Source organism: Notothenia rossii, assembly GCF_949606895.1.
Source record: "Notothenia rossii genome assembly, chromosome: 5".
Classification (NCBI taxonomy): Eukaryota; Metazoa; Chordata; class Actinopteri; order Perciformes; family Nototheniidae; genus Notothenia; species Notothenia rossii.
This window is the reverse complement of record NC_136903.1, coordinates 16321260-16331185: the sequence shown is the minus strand read 5'-3', so window position 1 is coordinate 16331185 and position 9926 is coordinate 16321260. Positions and strand designations below refer to the sequence as shown.

The following is a 9926-nucleotide window of genomic DNA, read 5'->3' as shown; positions in this document are numbered from 1 at the left end:
TTAACTAGAAAGTTAATAAAAAAATACAGTTAAATAACAGATCGTTTACTTTTGATGTCCGGCAGGGGGCAGCGATGTCTACAGAGCGCTTTAATGTCAACATCATTTCAACAGACAAAGAAGATCACCTGGCAAACGTTTGTTTGCTTGCTAGCACATGTGGATGGATACTCATAATGTTGTCATTTCCGCGGACCTCTTGTTAGTGTGGCTATAATGGAACTAGTATGGTAAGTCGTATTTTCACTGTAAGAATAAGCAGAAGGTCAGTGGTGGATTGTGTGTCAATTCAAGTAATAAACTTAACTTTGTGCTATTTCATTTTTGCTAAAAAGCTTAGCGACAGCTCTGTTATTGTTGTAACTGACAGCTCGCTATGCTAACCAAAGGTGAGCTACTTCTATAGTAGAAACTATCTTAACCGTAATTGTTGACGTAGTTTTATATAAAACGCTAATAAGTACCAGTGAAGACTCAACCAGAGAGCTGCAACATGCAAGCATAGCTGCAGTCAAGCTACTATGAGTCTGGAAATAATAATAAACCGAATGGTTTTAGTTGAACGAAATATTTGTCTCAGTTTTTATGTTGTTAAGCTAAGCCATGTAGCTAAATGGCATGTACCGCCTAGACTTTCCTAAACTATTTAACTAACGCCAAACAAAAATGTACTGTTGACTCTAGATTTGAACTGACCTCCAGAATTTGACTTGACAACTGTCTTGTTGGTATAATGCATTTGTGCCCAACATAGCTTATATAGAGACTAAACACGGTGTTCTTGATCTAGAAAGCTTTCTTAGACATTTTGTCGTACAGACGTTGGGATAACGTTTGCTTTTATTTTGAAGGTTGAAACGGAAGTTGCTTTCTTCTCTTAATCTAACTTTGATGCTGCTCCACCTGACATGATAGGGAATCATCTGTTATGTTTTGGATATTACAATGGACTGTAAATATACGGTTATTACAAGTCTAAAAACACCTACTAAACTTGATACTGTGTCACCCTGTCCATCTGTATGGGGAATTTGATAGTAACAGTACTCAAAATGAATTATACTGACATGTATACATAATATAACAATTTGCCTTATTGCAAACCGCTAAAGCACTATGTCAAAGGCCTGACATTGTTTGTTTGTTAAGGAGATTTGCTAGTTAGTGTGAATTGATCTTTAAGAGCCGTTGTTCTTAAACACAGAGTTTCACTTGGAGATAATCAATAAATGACCAATTGAGTGACATAAAACCACCGTTATTTTCAATAACTCCGTACTAACTTTCCCATATTAGTGAAAATATTTAGGCTTAAACATATAATAAAGTATTATATGGCCCACTTTTGTTGATAACATGTGGGTTATGAATTGTAATATCTTTGATATAAAGACACAAAGTTTTCATCGGCATAACTACACTGTAGCTATGTTCGTATGACTAAATAAAGAACCTTGAATAACTCCAAATCAGTTATTTTCAAAAGCTTCCATGCAATATATAACCACGTGATTTTAAATCAATGTCAAAATGATGTGAAACTGCAGAATTGTCATAGAAACATTTATATACAATAGAAGGTTGTCTAAAATCACCCAAAAAGTTGGCAGGTCCAGCGTTGCGATACTATTTTGTGTGGATTTGGAGTCGCTCAGCAGGATCTGATTCAGGAACTTGTACTTTTGAAAATGAGTTGCCAGCTTCTGAAGATTAATTTCATGTCAAAACTCTTGCTGACATACACAATTAAACTCAGCAGAAAAGAATGACACTACACCTGAGTCATCTATTACGTTGAGTAATGGTCATTTATAATGTGCACTACCCTAAAACAAACTTTGAGACACTCGCATGTCAAAATAAACTGTCCACCCACAAAAGCCATGCAGAAACTGTTGCATAATGTTTGGTACAATGCAGTGCCTCAAATACTGTTTTTTTTTTCTTCTTTAAATTTAGGGAGGACCCCGAGGTCCCCGATGCTCCTTTCTTTACCAATGATCTTTATGTCAAATATTCACTTTCACCTAATGTCAGAGAGCTGTGGGACTTTCTCCAAAGGTTTGTTGATGATAGTAAATCAGCTCAAACTATTTTTTACTCTTGTTTTCTATGGCTAAATTATATATCTGTATCTAACATGTTTTACCTCAATTTCTTTCTCCTTCCACAAGTCCTGTACAGAACATAAAACAGGACTGTGGGATTTCAAAAGCTTCCTCCTCCTCTCCTTCTACAAAAGACGCTGCAGCCTTTAAAGACGACAGCTTCATCAGCATGAATGAATCCTGCTCTGAAAGCGTTGACACTGACGATCCGTTTACAGACAATGATGGGCAGGGTGCAGCACAATGTTGGGATACAGAGAAATCAAGAGTAAAGCTCAAGCCGATTGAGATGGAGGCGGGTGCTGTTTACCCTGAACCCAGACTGCCCTACCCCTGTCCGTCCAGCCTGTCAATCAATGGCCAGAAGACTTATCTTGGCTTTTTGATGAGTAAGAAAGCAAGCGATCCTCCACAGGTACCTACATGAACTCCTTAATGGTATTTCAATCCTGCCTGTCCTTTTTTGCCACGGGTCTTCTAATAGTATGTTCTAATATTTCAGAACTTGCAGGCACGAGTAAACAGTGAAGTGATGCAGTTCATGATGTACCTGAAAGACGTGGCCAAAATATGTGCTGACGACTACAATTTCATATCACAGGGAGCTATGCAATATTCCGAGGTAGTGATACTGCAAGGATTGCCCCTGTCATCAGCTCTCTGATGTATGTTCATAAGTGTTAAAACATAGAGCCCTAATTTGTTCTTCAGGAGTTCTTCAGGGGGTGTTTGGAGCACATCAGGATGTTTCCTGAGCTCTACCAGATCCATGAGATGACTAGTCTGACCGGGGGAACATTCAACCCAGGGCTGAAGCTGACCTTTGAGAAACAGCTGCTGATCATGGTAATGAACTTTTGAAGTGCTACTTTAACACGGGAGCTCTTCTAGTCAAAGAAGTGTTGGGTTACCACTTCATTTGTTGTTCACTATGCCATGGTGCAGTTTTCTTTTCAACCTTTCCAACTCGAAGTGATGAATTGCAGAATCAGTCTTTCGGTGTTGATTCACTTGTTCCATTTCCATATTTGTACCCTTCATTTCTCCAGGGCAATGTGGATATTACAGACCACACCATGGTGCCTGCTGATGCACAGCTTGCATCGGATTATCAGAGTGTTTCATCACAAAATCCTCCAGCTAAAAAAGCCAAGGACATGCACGCTGTAAGCAATTGTCTCTTCTTTTTTAATTAGCAAGTCACAAAGCTGTTTTACTGCTAGAATAGGATTCATGACCGCAGGTCTATTGTTACACCATTTCACTTCTTGCAGTTTTAACAAAAGACACCAGAGGGTGTTCTTGTATTGCTCAGCAAAACCAGTGCTAATTGTGTTTCTGAAAGAAGTCAAAGTCCAGTTAATAGTAGACTATTGAGAAGTTACCTGTGTTGGTTTGACTGTAGTTCTGGTTCTCTGACCCGGTCTTGGTTTTCTCTGCAGACAATCAGCGGTGATGTTAATGCCAGCAGCCTGTGTGCTCGTTATGAGCCTCATGTGTGTCTCACTCGAGACGCCCTCGTAAGGCTGCTAGATAACCATGGCCCAGACTTTGCAGAGCAGTGGGAATTACCGGTTTGGATCAAGTTAAACACAGGAGAAGGTACGGCATCATCATTCAGATACTCAGGCTGTTCTAGTTGACGTAAGATTAACTAAGACACATTTAGGGCTTGCTTCGATTGGGTACAAATCCTTTCTTTTTCTTTCTTTACGTTGCTGCTCACTTTCAGCTATAAAGTCATGGTTATAAAGCCACACAAATTCATCCAATTGTATCCTTTAAAAGCCAGATATTAGAATGAATTATGTTTGCTCTAAATAACTTAGATTACAGTAACATACATCTTAACAAAAAACTACAGAATTATTTTTAAATGCACACAAAATGTGTTAGATGATGACCCCAGATATTGACCTTGCTACATTAATATCAATGACAGATTCAAATAGTAGTGTGTATACAAGAGACCTACAATAGGAGATGCATTTTTTGTAATGACATTGAGCGGCCTCATGGTGGCACCATTTCACAGATCCTTCATTTCACATGTTTTATTTACAGGCAATAGACAGAAGAAGACTGTATATATAGACTCACCCCTTCTGAAGACTGAGATGACCGTGAAAGAGAGGAGCCATGTCTTCCATGAGGAGAGTCTGAAGCTCTCCATCAAGAAGAATGGGAGTAAAAATGTCTTCCATTTAATGACGGAGCTTCGTGAGGATAAGCAGCAACTCTCTGTATGTGGTCGCACAACAAAAGTAATATCATTAATGTGGTCTTATTTATCAGAACAATAATCTTTTGTTTTCTGTTTCTCCATCAGGAGGGCTCAAAAAGAAATATAGTGTCTGGTGAAAACATTGGACTTGACTTTGAGGTGGACCTTACTGACCTGGAGACATTTGGTGAGACGAAACCCATTAAAACCCCAAAGACGCCGAAAAAGAAGAACGAGCAGGACGCCTGTGTTGAAAGTACGAAAGCATCAAGTTCTGCATCTGTGACTAATACTAAAAGGTCCAGTGAGCGTCCTGCAAACACTACCAGCAGTTCACAAGAAGAGATGGACACCTCAGTGGCAGGTGAGGATGATCCCGTAACAGAGGAGAGAAATCAGCCAGCTGGGAATGAGGCCATTGCACCAACAACTGAAGACATGAGGCCGGACTCTGCTCAGGAATGTAACGAAGACCCACCTTTTATGGGAGATTCTGATGAAGATCAACTGGTCATTGATGACTCCATTGTGTCACCAGCTCAAACACGTACTACACAATGTAAGCCCACACCACTCTCTGCTGACGCCAGATCTGATTCTCTAAACTCAGAGTGTTCTTCCCCTGAAAAACCAACAAAGCAGAAACGACAATCCAAAAAAGCAAAGGTATCCGGCGACCAGCTGAGTGACATCCTGCGCATGCAGACAGCCATGTTCAACTGTGCCAGTGACACGGCCAAAAGCTCCACTGTATCCCAAGAGATGAGCTCACCAGCCCGAGGTGCGGGACCCTCAGTTCACTCTTATCCTACGTCTCTGGTGAAGCCCTGTGTGTCCTCATATTTGGAGAGAAACAACAACCAGGATGGAGAGAGCGACGCTGCTTCTCACGAATCTGCACCAGAGGCCAACAGTACAAATACAAAGCATAAAAGTTAGTGGTAAACAAATGTTCTTTCAATGATTTAAGTTTCTTCTCCGTGTGGTTCATTAACCGGCAGTGGCTCAGTCAGTAGGGGCTTGGACAATGAGCCGTAGTGTCGCCAGTTCAAGTCAGTAGGGGCTTGGACAGTGAGCCGTAGGGTCGCCAGTTCAAGTCAGTAGGGGCTTGGACAGTGAGCCGTAGGGTCGCCAGTTCACGTCAGTAGGGGCTTGGACAGTGAGCCGTAGTGTCGCCAGTTCACGTCAGTAGGGGCTTGGACAGTGAGCCGTAGGGTCGCCAGTTCACGTCAGTAGGGGCTTGGACAGTGAGCCGTAGTGTCGCCAGTTCACGTCAGTAGGGGCTTGGACAGTGAGCCGTAGGGTCGCCAGTTCACGTCAGTAGGGGCTTGGACAGTGAGCCGTAGGGTTGCCAGTTCACGTCAGTAGGGGCTTGGACAGTGAGCCGTAGGGTTGCCGGTTTGCCAGTTCACGTCAGTAGGGGCTTGGACAGTGAGCCGTAGGGTCGCCAGTTCACGTCAGTAGGGGCTTGGACAGTGAGCCGTAGGGTTGCCAGTTCACGTCCCTGAACGGACCTAAAATATGGAGTGTGGACTGCTACTTGGAGAGTTCCCCTCCTGAGCCCTGCCATGGTGCCCTTGAGCAAGGCACCGGACAACCCCCCCACTCCCAATGCTCCCCGGGCGCTGTACAATAGCTGCCCACTTCTCCTAGTACTAGGATGGGTTACATTTCACTGTGTGTGCTCTGTGTGCATGTATGTCTGACAATTAACGAGAGTTTCATTTCTCTGATTCTATATTCTATATAACATATCGTACATTATTGCCACCTACAGAACTACTGTCAGAAGAACTGCAGGCTGGTGCAGAAGATGAGCAAGATTACGTCGCTCCAGAAGAAGGCAACCTGCTCTACAAGCTCTACAGTGTGCAGGACCTGCTGCTCATGGTGCGGAGCTCTGTGTCACTGACCCATAGCAGGAGAGTCGGCCAAAACGACCAAAACCAGGTATAAGTATAGTATTAGTCGTCACTCGTCCTCCAAAAATATAATTTCACAAATTAAAGTATAAGTCCAAATCTTCATCAGCCTGATTTCTGTTTTCTTCACCACAGCATGTGCCAGTGCATATCTTGCCCAAGCTGGAGTACCAGCTGAGTTATGGAGTTGAGTGTCTGAACAGCAGTGAGGCTTGCCAGCTGTGGACTGAGAAATTGCTCCACTCCAGCACTGTACCCTGCATAGGTAAAACTTCTGTTGCTTTTCTTACCCACAATGCTATATTCCTTCAGTGAAAATAGAGACAGGAATGTTACCAAAATAATCTCTATTCTAGTCTTATAGTCAGTATCGCTTTTAGTCTTTAATTTATTTTAAGATACATGCCAACAATATAATAAAAGAACTGTTTATGTGGATCAAAAACAATACTTTTCTCCTCTCCCTCCTTCAGAGGGTTCAGTAGAGTCAACATGGAAATCCTCCCACCAACCAATGCAATAGTCTTCACATGACTCACCGTCCTGCTGTGTCTCTGTGTTGATTAAGTTTACTTTGTTGCCATAACTACAGCCACATTGGATTATGGAGAATTACAGAGAACGCATTGTGCAGACCTCAGCTAAATGCTGTTTTGAACTGCAGTTACATTTTTTCTTGAAAAATTATTCCAAACTGCTTACTATCCCTGTTGCTCAAGATTCAGGGAAAGACTTCATGTTCATTCTGTGAGAGATTCATTAATCTGTTGACTCGTGTAGGTGTTATCTCTGGGACTGTACATCGTCATCTTCACAGCATAATGATTATTTGTTCTATCTAATGAAGGCTAAAGGAGTCCCTAAAGCACACCCCTTTCCAGTCTGTTGGCATAGTTGACATTGTGGGCCGGAGCATAAGTGTTGGTGTCCCTACAACAATATACTGCTTTCTTATACTCAGCTTGACAGAAATGCCTTTGCCAAAAAGTGGATGTCACCCTTCATCGGGCATTTAAAACCTTAGATGTCTAAAGAGGAAAAAAAACGTCTCATGTTTCTGTGCTAGAATTATTAGAAAATGATGAGCCAGTGAGGAAACAATGATACAATTCCAGCTTCATGAAACTATACATTAACTCTCACCTCTTGACATTATGATGCAACCGATAAAGGACTTCCTTCTATGCTGCGTAGTTCATCATGAGGTTTATCATGTGGCTTTCCCAGTTGTGTATTTCTGGCTGTGGCTGCAGGCTCTAAAACAAGTTGGAATAAGCAGGCATTACATGCTGGAGTGGGAGGCAGGACCAATAAGCATTTCTTACCACCCACTTAAGCTTGTAACAATGCTGGGAAATCAACACAGGCTAATTACTTTGTAAGCACTAGGAGAGGCATTGATGATGAAGTGAGGCTCCTGATGTGCTCATTAGCTCTTGATCTTTCCTCAGTGTATCGCTCACCCTCCTGTTCTGTCTCTGCAGCTCACATCAATGCGCTCACATCAAAAGTAGCTCTGCTCACAAAGCTGCCCGACAACTGGAAACCCAACATCTCCTGTGGGTTCAAGTGAGTGTCCTTACAGCAGATGTGCGCAGATGTTTAGGTTTCACCTTATAACCCCTGTATGATTATATCTTGACAAATGTCATATTAAAGTAAAGTCACATAATAAATAATCTACGCCATTTTCATCAACGGGGGCTACTCTAATTTACGTTTTATGGTGCCTTTTTATCTTCACTGTCAATTTGCTGTAACAATGTACATTTAGCCGCTGTGGAACAAATAAAGAATTTCTGATTCTGATTATTAAAATCTCCTCTAATCATCTGAATTAGTGTAAAAGATTAGACTCCTGCCAAAAGAAACTGACTGAAATATGAATGTTCCATCCACAGGCCATCGAACTCTCTGAATATACTGCACCACCTACTGAAAAAGCTTACTGGGTAAGTTGATGACGACGACAGTGTTTATTTTAGCTCTGAATGTACATTATTTATTGAGCTCCCTCATAAGAATGGTAGTGGCATGCATCTACAGGTTTAAATGTTTTGGTTCTAATGCAAGCACTTAACATATTTTATGTGTAAAACTATGGAAAATGTGGTTTGATGAATGTACGGTCCAAATTGGGGAAGGGTTGGGTCCTCCTCTGTAGTTCTGTTGTTTAGTTGGGCAACATGTGCAGATGAGTTATCTGTGATCGTCTGTCTGTATGCTCTGTTAGGATGATTAGAATTATGAAACTGTCAGCCTCGGGCTAAAAGCAAGAGTTTGCCTTCATGTTTGTGTTGTAGGGTTACACAAGCGATTACTCAATGGCACATAATGCATGCGTCACCTTCTGCTTTCCCAAGGCTCTGTTCCCCCCTCGGAATGCTCCAACATGTCTCAGTGTGTGTGTTTCTGACAATAACACACCTTCAATGACTTCATTTGATTTTCTAGGTTAGAGGAAGGACAGTACCTGATTGCGCACAAGGCAGGGGAACCATTTGTGACCCTATTAAAAGTGGCTAATGGGAAAGTGAGTCGGGGGGCATACAACCTGCAGCAGGTCCACAGCTCCGTCCCCCAGCCCCCCACATCCGGCCTCGTCCCCTGGATACCTGTTGATCCATCTGTGGTGCTGCCCTTCCACAAGAAACACGGCCGTGTCCCCTGCACCTTCCCGCCAAAACCCTTTGTGCAGGTTTGTATTTACGTTACCATTGTTACTGCATTTATAGATGGTACTATGAAACAATATTATAGCAGTGGAGATCATGAAAGTAATGACAATGAGTTGAAAGGCTATTGAAACTAGTAGAAGTGTTTATTTGTTAATGCCTATGAAGTACACACCCACTCTCAGGAATTCTCTAAAATCCAAGATGCGTACCAATGCGGTCTCCCTGTGTGGTGGTGGGTGCAAAGCCCTCCGTTGTGTTCTTATCAGACAGGCTGAGTCAGTGCAGTGAATAGTTCTCCTACGCATGTCCCAAACTAACAGCAGAGACAAAAGAGAGCAAAATCAACAACTGTTCAGCAGGGTTAGGGGTGTAGACTCTGAGACATTCATTAGATGCCTGTCTGAGTCCACATAGCAAGACGTTAACACATCTTTAAACTTGTCAACTGCAATAGCAAACTTATCATTTAAACTGGGCATTTGTATAGTCAACATTTGTACATCCGAGAATAACAGATAAACATATTATTTGGTCCCAGTTATTTACATTTCTTTTGACCTTCCTTCATCCTACCAGACAGCGAAAGATGGTTCATCGCAGTCGCAGTACAACAACCATGGAGCCGGACAGGCAAAGAACAACCGGAAACTGAAGAAACGACAAAAGAACCGTAAAAAGTATATTAAAAACCTACTTAAAAAGACATTTTAAGAAATCCCACGTCAAAGGATTCAATATCATGTCTTCTCATTTCATATAAGGTGAGGAGCTGAACCTGTACTGCTAAGGAAAGGAAAGGAAAACGCAGCATAGCACTAACAATGTACATAATTTCATACTGGTGTTATACTAAGACTTTGAACATAAATGTGAACGTTTAAGCACTTTGAGAGTATATTCTAGAACTTTCTATTTTTTCATATGTTGGTAATTATAATTTGTGAAAAGATATAAATAATAAACTTTGTCTAAGTAACCATATGTGAGTATGTCT

General features: G+C 41.7%; 1 protein-coding gene across 2 annotated transcripts; it reads left to right on the top strand.

Annotated features, from left to right (window-relative positions):
• Positions 1-76: 76 nt before the first annotated feature.
• On the top strand, positions 77-9913 carry ice2 (interactor of little elongator complex ELL subunit 2). 2 transcript variants are annotated; one of them, XM_079680824.1, is made up of 16 exons: positions 77-230; positions 1960-2061; positions 2175-2523; positions 2611-2730; positions 2820-2954; positions 3158-3274; positions 3551-3710; positions 4173-4351; positions 4438-5266; positions 6110-6282; positions 6390-6519; positions 7739-7823; positions 8156-8206; positions 8709-8952; positions 9509-9609; positions 9694-9913. In XM_079680824.1, the coding sequence occupies exons 1-16, from the start codon at positions 217-219 to the stop codon at positions 9695-9697; spliced, it is 2793 nt and encodes a 930-aa protein (XP_079536950.1). In that variant the 5' UTR covers positions 77-216; the 3' UTR covers positions 9698-9913. The 2 variants fall into 2 exon arrangements, with proteins under 2 accessions (XP_079536950.1, XP_079536949.1); XM_079680823.1 differs by having other exon boundaries at positions 9509-9913.
• The last annotated feature ends 13 nt before the right edge of the window (positions 9914-9926 follow it).

Coding starts and splice junctions, on each gene's coding strand:
- ice2 (XM_079680823.1), top strand. Junction 3,711..4,172: donor CAAGTTAAACACAGGAGAAG/GTACGGCATCAT, acceptor TTTTATTTACAG/GCAATAGACAGAAGAAGACT. Junction 4,352..4,437: donor AGGATAAGCAGCAACTCTCT/GTATGTGGTCGC, acceptor TTTCTCCATCAG/GAGGGCTCAAAAAGAAATAT.